Consider the following 15,042-nt stretch of genomic DNA (forward strand, 5'->3'; position numbering starts at 1 on the left):
ATGGCACATTTTGTTTATGTATTTTTGGGAGTCCATATAATCGGGGGGGTCTAGAGTTATAAGGTTTAAGCTTGTTGGTGACTTCCACAGGCCAAGAAGTGACTTTCTTAAGGAGTCTGTGGATAGTTCTAATCTGAGAGCTGGTCGGATTATATTCAATGGGGAGGTAAGTAGTACGGTCTCGTATTAAAGAATTACTACTTACCTCCCCATTGAATATAATCTGACCAGCTCTCAGATTAGAACTATCCACAGACTCCTTAAGAAAGTCACTTCTTGGCCTGTGGAAGTCACCAACAAGCTTAAACCTTATAACTCTAGACCCCCCCGATTATATGGACTCCCAAAAATACATAAACAAAATGTGCCATTACGTCCCATAGTGGATGGCATTGATTCCCCCACATATAAATTAGCCAAACATTTAGCCAAAACGCTCACACACTACACTGGCAACACACCATCATACATAAAAAACTCGGCCCACTTTAAAGCCAGTATAGAAAACCTCACACTCCAACACACTGACATAATGGTCAGTTTTGACTTCTCCTCCCTATTCACTAATGTCCCACTCAAAGAAACCCTTGAGCTCATCCAAGCCAAGTTTCCTCCCGATATCTCAGCCCTATTTCAGTTCACAATGAACTCAGGCTATTTCGTTTGGCAAGGAAAGTTCTACAAACAGATAGAGGGGACAGCCATGGGTTCACCACTTTCCCCACCCTTGGCCAATTTCTTTATGGAGACATTTGAAGAAAAAGCCTTAAACTCCGCCCCACAAAAACCCACTATTTGGCTTCGTTATGTGGATGATGTGTTTGCTATTTGGCCACATGGCTCAGACTCACTCCACTCCTTCCTAACACACTTAAACAACCAACATCCCAGAGTCCAGTTCACCTTAGAAAAAGAGGAAAACAACACCCTACCCTTCCTAGACACTTTAATCACCCGCCAGCTTGATGGATCTTTGGTTTTCTCTGTTTACAGAAAACCCACCCACACTGGCAGATACATTCACCAGCAATCCCACCACCCCCCCTCACAACAATATGGGGTGATAAAAACACTATATAACAGGGCAAAATTAATCTGCTCAGATGACAAGGCCCTGACTATAGAACTAAACCACATCCTCAACACTTTCTTAGCCAATGGCTATAACCCCAAAAAAATCCAAAAAATACTAAAACCTGAAAACCACAACCCCCCTCCCCCCCTCAACAATAAAGACTACACCAAGTCTATCACTATCCCCTACATCCAGGGCACCTCTGAAAAAATAACTAATATCCTCAAGAAATATGACCTTACTTCCTGTTACAGACCATATAAAAAGTTGGCATCCCTTATCCGCTCTACCAAAGACCAACCACTTCCCCTAGACCTACCTGGTGTATACCAGGTCCCTTGCAGCTGCAAATTGTCCTACTTTGGCCAAACAGGCAGAACAACAAATATCAGGATTTCAGAACACCAAGACTACATCCGGTTTCACCAGTACAGCCGCTCTGGGCTGGCAGACCATGCCTTAGATACCCACCATAAAATTCGTTGGAAGAAGACAAAAATAATCCATCGCAGCAAGTTTAAATACGAAAGATTATTCAAAGAATCTTCAGCAGCTCTAAAAAACGTTCCTAACCTCAACAAATTTGGGTGCATGAAACTGCCCCAAATTTGGGAGACTTTCATTATGAGAACTTCAGCCCAACGGCCAAGACTACCAAATTAGCCCGCAAGAGGGCACCATTAGGACTTTAGGAACAAAATTAGTGTCTTAATTTCTGCCTCATTTGCTTTGTTAGTTCCTGTAGTGCACATACCATATCTTTATGTTCCTGAAGATGACAATGTGACATTGTCGAAATATAGAAGTGATTCATTAAAGTTATCTTTAATTAATTTACTTTATATGCGTTGTTAATTCCGTAAATTAATTACCAGTTATAACTACATTTAATTCTTAACTTATTAAAATAATATTTTACCTCAGTCACCAAGTCATATTCATGGGCACGAAGTATGCTATGCACGTATGCATAGGCACCAGGAAGGCAAACAGAGACTGAGTGCAAATAAGGTAGGGTCCTGTTATCCTCTGTGGGTGTCATGATGGGATCTTGCTTGTTTAGCTAATGTTTTTTTAGATATGGAAAATGTTGTAGTGTCATGGCAGACTTAGAAATAGTCTGTCAGAAAACTTACAAGCAGATTGAAGACACAATTATACCCTCCCCCCAATGACTAATCTTTTCATGGAACATTTTGAAAAAATGGCTGCAAACTCTTTCCATTTCAAACCCACACTTTGGCTATGCTACACTGATGATCTGTTCTCCATTTGACCCCAGGACTTTGGTATGCTGGAAACATTTTCAGCACACTTGAGCAGCCCAAACCAAAAGATCAGTTTCATTAATGAAAAAAGAAAACAATAATTATCTGTTCTACCTGAACACTAGTCGCTCAGCAGATCCTTATCCTTTTCTATATACAGAAAACTTACCCACACCGGTAGATCATCTATTATCACTCCTCTCAGCAGGTTTAGTGTTGTCATAACCCTAGTAAACAGAGATAGAACTGCAGAAATTATTCACATATAGAACACTTTTTTTTTTTTTTTTGTCAGTGACTTCCTCTATTACAAAATCAACAGAACTCTCCTCCCATTCCCAAATTCAATTTTCCCACACATAACCACACACAAAAATTTACATCACAAAAATTTACTGCTATCCTGTCTTACATGGATGCCTCAGAAAAAGTTTCATATGTTCTTAAAAGATATACATACATGTCATGCTAAAAATGAGCTATCTTCATCCATTTACCAAGAGATCCTCTCCATCATCTAGATTCGGGGTGGGGAACCCTTAGGCATTGGAAGACTGCATATCACTTTGTGGATTCCTCATAAGGCTGCACACTTCATATATAATAAATTTTGCTAAAATTATAAAGTCATATGTATACAGTATGAATATCGATACCAACATTAAAAATTTATTAAAACTCAAATATTTTATTTATTTACAAAAAATTAATAATTCAAGAATGAAGTTCTACATCTCAACAGTTAATAAAACACTTTATTTTATTATATTCTAGGAATACAAGCTTTATGTTAATTTATTTAACTAAGTGGTACACTTAGTTAAAGTGGGCTTATTTGAGATTGCTTATTGCTGGTTAAGAAGCAGATATTTGGTTTCAGCATTGTTCTCTTTAACTTCAATCAATCTTCCAGGTGAGTGTTCGTCATTTGTGATCTCAAGCATATCTTAATATGAACCATGTGTGAAAACGTTGATTCACAACAGTAGGTTGTGACAAAACAAGACAGCATTCTTTGAGCATGTTGACAAATTTTTGGATACCTGACAGCATTCTTTCATATTTCATCAGAATCTGTTAGTTGAGCTATTCAGCTACATGTTACTTATGCAGCATGTAGTTGAAGCAATGTGTGGGACTCGTGTGTTAGATTTAATAATATCATCTCATACAGTGATGATAGAAGATGTCACCATGATGCCATTATTTGGCGAGAGTGATCATGTTATTTTAACATGCCAAATGGCTAGCCAGGTACGAGCTTCATGGAACAAGAAATTTGTGTGGAATTACGAAGCAGGGGACTGTAATAAATTAAGAAAACAGATTGATGATGTGAATACCACTTGATCAGTTGAAAGGGAGAGAAATCAGTAATCCCTGGGATTTGGTCCAGATTAAATTACTTATGGCAATGTTAGATTGTATTCCTAAGGTTCGGAGGATAAATAAAGTAGGAGTGAAATGGATGAATCATGGAATTATGCAAGAACTTCTGAGAAAGAAGATGTTATGGAGGAAGTGTAAAGAACAGGGTACCCATCAGCAGCACGAGGAGTATAAGGTGCAAGTTAGGAAGATGATAAGTTTATTAAGGGAAGAGAAGTTGTCATATGAAAAGAGATTTGTTGAAGCAGCAAAGCAAAACCCTAGAGAATTCTATAATTATGTTGCTAGTAAAAGAAAGGGTGAATATGGTTTCATGCAGATGTAACAAGAGTCACATCTGCTGAAGATATGGTGGAAATGTTTAATGACTATTTTGTTAGTGTATTTCATGTAGGGAGGCTAAGAGTAATGTTGAATAGCAATAGCAAGGATGGTAGATAACTGACATTTTAAGAATGGCAAGTGTTTAGAATTTTAAGTAACCTTGATGTTAATAAGGCTGTAGGATTGGATGGGATATCACCATGTATATTAAGAGAATAATGCAAAAACAGTTGGTAGTACTCTTAACTTGGTTGTTCTTACACCAGATAGCCTCAAGGAATAGTTCCTTCTTTCCAGAAAAGTGGAAAGAAGGAAAAATAGTGCTACTGTATAAGGGAGAATCGAAATCAGTAGTGTTAAACTAGAGGCCATTGTGTATATCAGGTATAGTGGTGAAGGTGTTAGAGACAGAATATGAATGTGGACTGACGAGAATGGAAATCTTTTGAGAGAGCAGCATGGGTTTGTTAGGGGGTGGAGAGGTCACTTCATGCTTCAGTAACTTGGTTACATTTTATAATAGGGTGACTAGTATATCAGATGTGGGAGATGCTTATGCAGTGACTTATTTGGATTTTGCTAAGGCATTTGATCACGTACCATGTGATAAACTATTGTTGAAATTGGGCAGGATGGGGGTCACCAGCTTTTACAGAGCTTTGTAACCAAGCTCTGTAACCAGCTTGGTTACAAAGCGGGTTGATTAATAGGAGCTAGCAAGTTGTGTATGGAGGTGCAGTGTTCCCAAAAAAAGGAAGGTGACGAGTGAGGTGCCACAGGGTTCTGTTCTGAGACCACTGCTCTTTAATTTATATATCAGTGATATAGTTTACAGTGTGAACGGACTCAATTATTTGTTGATGATGCTAAATTAGGAAGAGCAATGTCATGAAATTCTGATGTGTTATTGTTACAAGAGGATTTGAATAAGTTGATGCTTTGAGCTAAGAAAGGGGGATGTCATTTCAGTATTGCTAAGTATAAACTTATGCACTTTGGCCAACAAAAATGGAATGAGGTTTACCACACTGGAGGAACTTTGCTTCAGGAAGGCATCTTAGTGGATAGGGAACACATTCAATGTTAGAGTATTCACCAACCATTCCAGCAGTGCATTTCACTTGTTCACCACCTACCAAGCAAAAAACTCTTTTTCCACCTCTTTACTCACATGACGGAACAGAAGTTCAGTTGATACATTGCAAAACTTGTAATGGTTACCCAAAAAATTGCTGCTATAATGCAAAGAATGTTGACACGTAAGGATAAGGAAGTGGTAGTTTTACTCTATAAGATGCTAATTAGACCTCATTTGGATTTCTGTGCATAGATCTGGTAACCTGGCTATATTGGTGATAGGGAAACATTGGAGAGAATGCAGAAGCAAATAGATTGTTTCTGGACTCTGGAGCATCGAGTATGAGAACAGATTGGGGAATGTGGTCTTCACATGATTGAGATTATGGTCTTTATATGATTGAGACATATAAGCTACTGAGAGAGTCTACCAAATAGATACAGGGGAAGTATTGTATAGGATGATGGGTGATGAAAGAACTAAAAGTCATTCCTGGAGGCTGTACAAGAGTCATGTGAGTAAAGAGGTGGAAAAAGAGTTTTTTGCTTGGCAGTGGTGAACAAGTGAAATGCACTGCTGGAATGGGTGGTGAATGCTCTAACATTGAATGTGTTCAAAGCAAAGTATGATAGTTATTATGGTCTGTGAGTATTTGACCTTCCGCAATGAGTCTTCGGACTTCATGGAGGAAGTAATACTAATACTTCAGAGCCATAAGGAAGATCCATACTTAATGTTTCCTCATCAGTTCAAAGCGCATTACAAAATTGGCAGTGCCTTCAAGCATTTGCTCAAATATAGTTAACAATATCAATAACTTTCCTTAAAGTTTCTTTTAAAAGAGTAGATTTGGCATAAAAATTCTGTTGGTGTAATATACAATAGAATGAAATAAAGTTATTGGAATTTTGTATATAATAACAACCAACAATATACTTGTTAGCAATCTGTCTTACACCAGATAGCCTCAAATGAACCCTCTTCCCTGAGACCTAAAATCCTCTTTAACTTCTACCATCATTTTATAAATTTACCACCTGTGTTAAGATGGAAATATTATCAATACTTTCCAGAAAAGATTGCATGTTATTTTCATCTTAACACAGGTGGTAAATTTATAAAATGATGGTACAACATGACATTATTTCATGCTAGCTGGGGCATTGCTCAGTTAAACAAGACTTCCGTTGTTTTTTCCCAGGACGAACAGCGAAAAGTCAGCTACTGCAACAAATCCTAAAACACACCCCAACTTGACATCACCAGAGTTCAAGATAGGTATTATTAACATAAGAAGCCTGAATGGCAAAGAAATCGAACTAGCTGAGGAATTGGATCAGTATCAGATCAACATAATAGGGATGATCACATTATGAAACAAAAAAAGACAAACACTGGTGAGATCTTTCTGAGCAATAAATACAAAATGTTATATTCAGGCAATGACAGTCAAGGAAAAGGAGGAGTAGCTATAGTATTCAACACTAAATACAAGCCAATCTTCTTGAATGGCAGGCAGTCTCCAGTAGAATGATGTGGGCAAATATCAGAATGGGGATTAGACCTATTTTTGCGTATGGTCCTACAGAAGGTTCTACTAAAGTAGAAGTGGAGGAATTTTTTGAGGCTTCAGAGAAAACAATTGACACAATGAAAAAAGAATTGTTGGTCCTTGTTGGGAATCTAAACAGCAGAGTAGGAAATGATTGTCAGACACGAAAATATTTTGGGAAAATTTGGAGATAAGAGCAAAGCTAATAATAATGACAAATATCTGTTGGATTTCTGCTCAGGACATGGACTGGTTATTACTAACACAACATTCCAACATAAAAATGTGCACAAATTCACATGGAGAGAAGAGGCAAGGAATAAGAAAAGTCTCATTGACTATGTTATTGTTGATAGTGATGTTTTCTTCCTGGTGCAGAACACTAGAGTTTACAGAGGATTTGAAATTGGAACTGATAACCATTTATTCTTGAGCAGGATAAAATTGAATTTCATATTGAAAAGAAGAACATAGAAGAAAGTTTTAAAGCAAATAAAAGTTGAGTAGCTCTCAGATGTAAACTGTAGACCTAAAATACACAAACATTATTGAAGAAAAAAGTTAAGAGTTTGAGAACAGGACCAAACCTTGGATATTTAGTGGTAAATGCTGAAGAAAACATTGATTGATTCAGAGCCAGAGAGGCATGTAGTGAGGTCTGCAAGGATAGAAAAATCAAAACTCAGTGGCGGACACAGGAAGTTAAAGAGACAGTGAAGGAAATGAAGAAAGCATATGAAAAGTTCTTGGCAAATAAGTCAGCTTGTGCTCTTAGAATATAGAGACAAATGTAAGAAAGCTAAACACTGTGTAAAACTAGCTAAACAAAAGTCATGTGAAGACTTTGATAAGAACATAGAAAATAAATATCAAGAAGGTGGCAAAATATTCTGGAGGTTGTTGAAGAAATTTAGAAATGGAGGAAAGAGTGCTGTAAAGGGAATTAGAGATGATAAAGTTTGCATGAAAACTGGAGAAAAAGATATCCTTGCTGTATGGAGTAATTACTTTGAAAAATTGCTAAATGAAATGATCAGTGACAGCCCAGTGGCAAAAAAAAACTCAGCAAGCTTGCAATTAGGAATACATATCCATACTTGAAGTAGAAAAAGCCATCAAAAGTCTGAAATGTGGAGTAGCTGGTATAGATGATATTTGACTAGAAATGCCCAAGTGCAGAGGTATAAAAGTCTTACAGTGGCTGCACTGTATAATTCAGAAAGCCTGGCCAGATGGACGAATTCCAGATGATTGGAGTAGATCTCCCATAGTACCCAGAAATAAAACGGAATATGAGAATTACAGAGGTATTTCTCTACTGAGTGTTTCTGGTAAGATTTACGCAGGTATACGTGAGAAACAGTTGATAAGGATTGTGGAAGAAAGGCTTAGTGAAGAACATGCTGGATTCAGGCCAAATAGAGGCTGGGATCAGATTTTCACTTTATGAGAAATAGTTGAGAAATCATGAGAATATAACAAAGATCTGTATTTAAGTTTTGTAGATCTGGTAAAGGCATATGACAAAGTGCCAAGAGAGAAGCTATTCGAAACGCTACAGTTATATGGTGTCAGTGGGGCATTATATCAAGCAATACTTAGTCTTTATTCGAGTTGTAAGTCAGCAGTTAGAACTGAAGGAAGTACAGGAAGATGGTTTAATGTTAAATCTGGTATCAGACAAGGATGTACATTATCCCCCTCTGTTATTATCTACAGGGTGTTTGGGATAAATTTGACATATTTATAATTAATTATATTTTTCAGTAAGTTACAGGTATTAACACACACTTCTCTTCATTTAAAAGTTTGGACCCTTCTTCATTCATATACAAGATGTCAGAAAGGATGGATAGCTGGAACCCACCTGAATCATGGAAGAGAATAACTTGTATCATGATGATTCGTGCCCGCCATCAAAATAAGGATATTACGACTGCTGCCCAATGCTCCCTGAATACAGTAAAAACAATCAGGCATGAACTAGAGACTTGCAATGGTGACTACGAGGATGTAGCAAGAAGAAAGATCCCTAGCAGACGATCTGATTGCGTTCGTACAGCAGAATTCCTCGCAAATCTGCAGGAACAGGTGTTGAAGAACCCTGGCATTGGAATTCGGGCTTTGTTCGTGGAGTTGCTAACTGTAGTCAAGCCCTGGATAACAAGGGTAGCCAATGGTAGGCCGTATGTATGGCAGCAGGATTCGGCCCCTTGCCACACCTCTGGGAAAAGTCAAAAATGGTTGTCTGAAAATTTCTACGACTTCACCAGTCCAAATGTTTGGCCTCCAAACTCCCCAGACCTTAACCCCATGGATTATTTTGTATGGGGCGCAGTTGAAAAAGACACCAATCGCACTTCCAGTAATACAAAAGCCCAGTTAATGGATAAAATTAAAACAATTTTTGCGGCCCTTCCCAGGGAGACTGTAGCATCAGCTTGTTCGAGGTTCCGAGGCAGAATTGAAGCTGTGATCGATGCTAATGGTGGTTATTTTGAGTAAATCTTGTTGATAGTATTGTAATTAACTCTGCCTGTAATGTTTTTTTGTCAATTCATTAAATTTAATAGATACAAAGAAGATTTTCTTTTTCCTTACGAAACTGTCAAATTTATCCCGAACACCCTGTATATGGATCATATTATGAAGAAAAGTGGTATTAAACCTGATATCAAAATTGGAGATGCTAATGTCAGCTCTTTGCTTTATATGGATGATGTTATACTTATAAATAAATCCACTACAAGTCTGCAAGATTCCCTGACTAAATTGAATAACTGTTTTAATAGATATGGTATGAAGGTCAGCAATAACAAGACAAAGATTATGAAAATAGGCAGAAGCATTGAAAATATCAACTGCATTGTGAATGGAGAACCTATTGAACAAGTAAAACATTTAAGCGACTTAGGGATGCTTTTTAATGAAGATGGTAAATTTAATATGGAAATAGACAACACAATTAACAAAGTTGGTATGGTAGGAAGTCAACTGAATAAATTTATATGGAATAAGAGAGAAATTAGTCGGAACACTAAATTAGCTATATACAAGACAGTGTTCAAACCAATTTTAACTTATCGATCTGAGAACTGGGTTAGAAATAAAAAAACTTGACCAAAGACACAAACCGCAGATATGTGAGTCTTGAGAAAGATTAGGGACATGAACAGATGGCATCAATGGCAATATCATATTAAAAATGAGGATATTAGGAAAGAGCTTGACATTGCCAGCATCTAGGAAAGCATTAGCAGAGCTAATCTCAGGTGATATGGTCACTTAAACAGAATGGGAGAGGAAAGATTAGCAAAACAAGTGTTCTCTTCCAGGAAAGCATGAAAAAAAAAACAGGAAAACCAAGATCTAGATGGACTGATACAGTAAAAATTGCTTAGAAAAGAGAGAGAAATATGAGATCTTATAATATTGGGGTCTTGACAGGTAACAGATTAATTTGATGGAAAAATTTATTGATAGGAATTTAGTAAGGAATTAACTTTTTCATGTAGTACTATCATAATATCCTGTACACTCCCTGAAGGTACATGTCAGGAATTTGGGGAGGTGGATATTTATATGATTTGCTTGCTTTACCTTTGTGGTGGTGTATCTAGTAACATTATAGTTTAGGAGTATACCTGTAAATTTTTTGAAATATACATTGCTGTTATATCATTAAAATGAAATTAATATTGTGAGTATACTGTGTGTTGGGGGGTGGGGAGGGAATCCCATTCCTTATGGCAAAGGAATTTTGCTCTTGTCCATAATAAAAGTTTGCGAATGACTTCCAGAAAAACCTATAATAACAGCAATGGGACAGTTAAATATATTTCAGTTAAGAAATTCAATTTTCCGTGCAGTACTTATTTCTTTATGAATTTAGAAAAAAAAATCAGCTAACGCCTTTTTTATTTCTGTATAGGCAGTAGGCGAGGCCGTTTTAGCCCTATCTAACTTTTGAAGACTGAGCGGGCAGTTCAATCTCCACTAGTAGCCAATCATAGATAGCTGGCCCAAGGCTATTATCAATTAAATGGCACGTGGTGAAGAAGGCAATTAGAGAGTGCTGCCATCTTGTGGTCCCTAACACAATATATTTAATGTCTGAAACAGTGTGGGTTCTACGGTCGATTTTCTTGAGTTTCTGGGACGAAAAACCTGAGTTTCTAGGAGAAAAAACCTGCTTGCCTGTGCCTGAGATCAACTAACTCGGGAACTGGTCGAAAAAAGGCTTAGGAAAATTTCCTCTAGTCGTCGACTAGATTCGAAACCAAGTCTTCCTTCGTGCAGTTAAGTGCCGTGGTGTGCAAACATCACATCTACTGAGCTACCCGGGCTTGTTATTATGAATTATGAATTCAGTAAAGTTATAAATATCAGAAATTTAAACATCTTTTAAATTTGAATTTTTTTTAGAGTTAAATGAGTGATGAATTCTGTTTATGGTAAGTCTGTGATGTATAATGATAAATTCTATATAGGGTGGCGATGGATTCCTTCTACAGTCGATCCTGTCTATTTTCATATTTTACGAATGTTTCTAGATAAAAAAGACTGTGCCTATGCAATTCATCAGATAAGTAAGAAATTTGTTTTGATATACATAATGGATTTGATGTAAAGAAATTAAGACTTATTTTTTTATTTGAAAGTGTTTTAATTGTTTTTTAGTTATTTTAGAACTGTAGTAATGAAGTGTTAATATCAAAGACATATTCCTCATCTGTCCTATTTTTTGACAAACAAAATGTACTGTATATGGTGTGAGATAGAGGTGAATAGTATGAAATACTTAGTTGGATGTTGTTATAGACCTGGTAATGTGGATATTAGTGACTATGAAATGTATAATCTAATTAGCCAAGCAAATAAGAAAAGAGTGATTATTAATGGTGATTTTAACTATGGCAATATAGACTTGAATGATGAGATAGCAACTGGAAGTAAAGAAAATTAGTTTCTTGAGTTTTTGAGGGACAACTATAATTATACTTCAGAGTATGTAACAGAGGGTACACAAGGATTTAGGGTCTTGGATTTAATCACCTCATCAGAGGATGTAATTATAAATGAGGTGTCAAATCACCCTCCATTTGGTGAGAGTGACCATGAAGTGATTACCTTGGTGATTTCCAGCAGTGTGAGGACCTCTGTGAGAAAAGGGTTATATGTGAAACTACAAGGCTGGTGATTATGAAGAGCTCAGGGGGCAGCTTGCAGGTGTAGCATGGAATGAGGAATTATCTGGAAAAGAGATCAATGCAGCTTGGAAGATATTCAAGAACTATCTAGTAGAAGCAATGTCTGAATTTATTCCAAGAGTCAGAAGGTTAAATAAGGTAGGTGGGAAATGGATGAATGAAGAGATTAAGCATGCGATACAGAGAAAAAAGGCATTATGGAGGCAGCATAAGAGAAGTATTAATAACCAATTCCATGAGAATTTGAAGACCAAGCAAGGAGGGTGACTTGGTTGGTAAGGGTAGCAAAAGTAAAGTATGAGCAGCAGTTAGCTAATGAAGCCAAAAAGAATCCTAGGAGTTCTTTCAATATGTAGCTAGCAAAAAAAAAAAAAAAAAAAAAGTAAATAAATAAACGAATGATTGTGGAAAGATGACATTGATTGGAGAAAATGGTATAAGGACAACTACTGCAGAAGATATAGTGGAGATATTTAATGAGCAGTTCATAAAGGTCTTTCATTCTTGTGAATGTAACATCATGGAGAGATTGAGAGCAGTTGATGATGAGGAGGAGAGACTGACTGTAAGTGAGCAAGATGTGTATTGAGAATTGAGCAAACTTGATGTTAATAAGGCTGTGGGACTTGATAATATATCACCACATATTCTGATGGAATGTGCCAGAGAGTTGACATCTGCCTTGACATATTTTTTTAATATGAGTCTTGCACTGGGTTGAGTTCCAAAGGGGTGGAAGGAGGGCAAGGTTATGCCACTTCATAAGGGAGGTAAAGAACTCAGGCATCAAATTATAGGCCTATCTGTGTGTCAGGTGTTGTGGTTAAGTTGTTGGAGAAGCTGGTGAGAACTAGGATCCAGAATTGGGTTGACAACAGTGGTATTATCTTTGATGGAACAGCATGGATTTGCTAAAGAGAGGTCATGTTTTAGTAATGTACTTATTACAGTAAGGTGATGGCTTCCTTGAACAGAAGAGAGAGAGAGAGAGAGATACACAGTAGTATACTTAAATTTTGAGGCTTTTGATAGATTACTATATGATAAGTTGATAGTCAATCTAGAGCGGATGGGGTTGGATATTAGATTAGTGCATTGGATCAGAGGCTGTCTGTCTGATAGGTATCAGCAAGTTGTGTATGGGGGAGCAATATCCCGGAAGAGGAAAGTCACTAGTGGTGTGCCTCAAGGGTCTGTTTTAGGGCCATTGCTGTTTAACTTGTATGTTAATAATATTGGTGAAGATTTGGATGGGGATATTCAGTTGTTTGCAGATGATACAAAGTTGGGATGAACTATGAAGAGTAGAGAAGATGTTGTGGCCTTACAAGAACACTTGAATAAATTGAGTGAATGGGCATGGAAATGGGGATGCGAGTTCAATGTTGCAAAATGTAAGGTTTTAAAATTTGGGAAACAAAGATGGGGTGTAGAATTTATGCTTGGTGGGGGATATGTTGCTGGAGTTCGAGGAAATAAGGGATCTTGAGGTGATAGTGGATAAGGATCTGAAATTTAGGGGGACACATTGCTAAAATTGTGAGTGCAACACAAAGAATTCTGGGAATGACACTGATTTGTAGAAGTAAGGAGATTCTTGTTCCATTGTATAAGGCTTTGATTAGGCCACACATGGACTACTGTGCCCAGATTTGGTCAACTTGTTTTTCAAAAGGACAAAGAGAGGTTGGAAAGGATCCAGAGGTGACTGACTAAGATAGTTTCTGATCTCTAGAAAGTCGAATATGAGGAAAGGTTGAGAAAATGCAATTTGCAGAGTCTAGTGGATAGGAGGAGGGGTGATACGATAGAGACCTACATGTTGGTAAAGGGGTGTTATAGGATCTATGTTGGAACGGTTTTACAGAAAATGGTGGGAGATCAGGGGAGAATCAGAGGTCATCCCTGGAAGCTGTATAAGGCGGAGGGTGAGAAGCAGGTTTTTGCATGCAGAATTGTGAATGATTAGAATGCCTTGCCTGAGAGTGTGGTGTCAGCAGAGAATTTGAGTGTGTTTAAGGCGTGGTATGTATGCATGTATGACAAAATGATCTCCTATACGAATCCTTGAAACCATGGGGTCCTGGGATAATAATAAAGCTTTTTTTTTATTTATGATTTATTTATCTGTAATGAGAAAACAAGCAGTTGTCGCTTTATCAATGATTTGACTTCTATCATGAGATGATAGTCAAAGCACTGCAAAAGCATTTCTACGCTATCATGAGATGCTATAGAAATTAAACTGAAAATAGAAATTGTAAAAATCAAAAACATATTCCTATGATTGAAAAACCAAAATGACATGGGGGGGGTAGAAAAATAATGTGTTTGTTTCAGAATATATTAGAAACCAATTGAGTGGAATACTATATTTGATGGTATATTGGAATTTTAGGAATGAGTGAAGTTAGGTGGCCAGGATCAGGCAAAACTCAAGTCAGTGACATGACAATGTACCACTCTGGAAGTTGTGAAAACAACCATCAAAACGGAGTTGGAATAATAATAAACAAAGAGATTGATAAGTCACTGTTGAGCTTCATCCCTTACTCAGATAGGATGATGTTATTAAAACTGAAAGGATAACCACTAGATGTTAATCTTATACAAGTCTATGCCCCTACTGCTGACAAGAGTGATACCGAGATTGAAGAATTTTATGATCAATTAAAAGAACTAATGAAAAATACAAAAAAGCATGATATTAACATAGTCATGGGTGATTTCAATGCTAAAGTTGGGAAAGGTAGAAGTGGAGATGTGGAGAAGTGGAGTTGGCGAACATGGACTGGGCACAAGAAATGAGAGAGGTGACCGTCTTTTTCAATTCTGCCAGGAAGAGGAGCTAATAATCACAAACACATGGTTTAAGCTACCACCTCAAAGATTGTATACTTGGCGATCACCACAGGATAATAATGGGAATATAGTCAGAAACCAAATTGATTACTTACTAATTAATCAACGATTTCGAAGTTCTATAAAGAGTACAAAAACCTATCCTAGTGCAGATATTGCTTCTGATCATAACCTGCTGGTGGCAGAGTTGCAACTTAGACTGAAAGCTATGCTTAAGAAACATCAACAAAAAAGGTTTGATTTGAGAAAATTAAAAAACACAGATAAGAAGCAAATTGAGTCAA

General features: G+C 37.1%; 1 protein-coding gene across 1 annotated transcript in view; it reads left to right on the plus strand.

Annotated features, from left to right (window-relative positions):
- Positions 1 to 15,042, plus strand: part of LOC150094962 (cysteine protease ATG4B-like) — a 215,536-nt gene that overhangs the window by 49,610 nt on the left and 150,884 nt on the right. The window contains exon 5 of the mRNA XM_090410953.1: positions 11,177 to 11,275. Coding sequence (XP_090267079.1) covers positions 11,177 to 11,275 — 99 coding nt within the window. The remainder of the gene's footprint in view (positions 1 to 11,176; positions 11,276 to 15,042) is intronic.

Source organism: Typopeltis vanoorti, chromosome 21 (genome assembly GCF_054136105.1).
Source record: "Typopeltis vanoorti isolate ZY-2024b chromosome 21, IOZ_Tvanoo_1.0, whole genome shotgun sequence".
In the NCBI taxonomy this organism is placed as follows: Eukaryota; Metazoa; Arthropoda; class Arachnida; order Uropygi; family Thelyphonidae; genus Typopeltis; species Typopeltis vanoorti.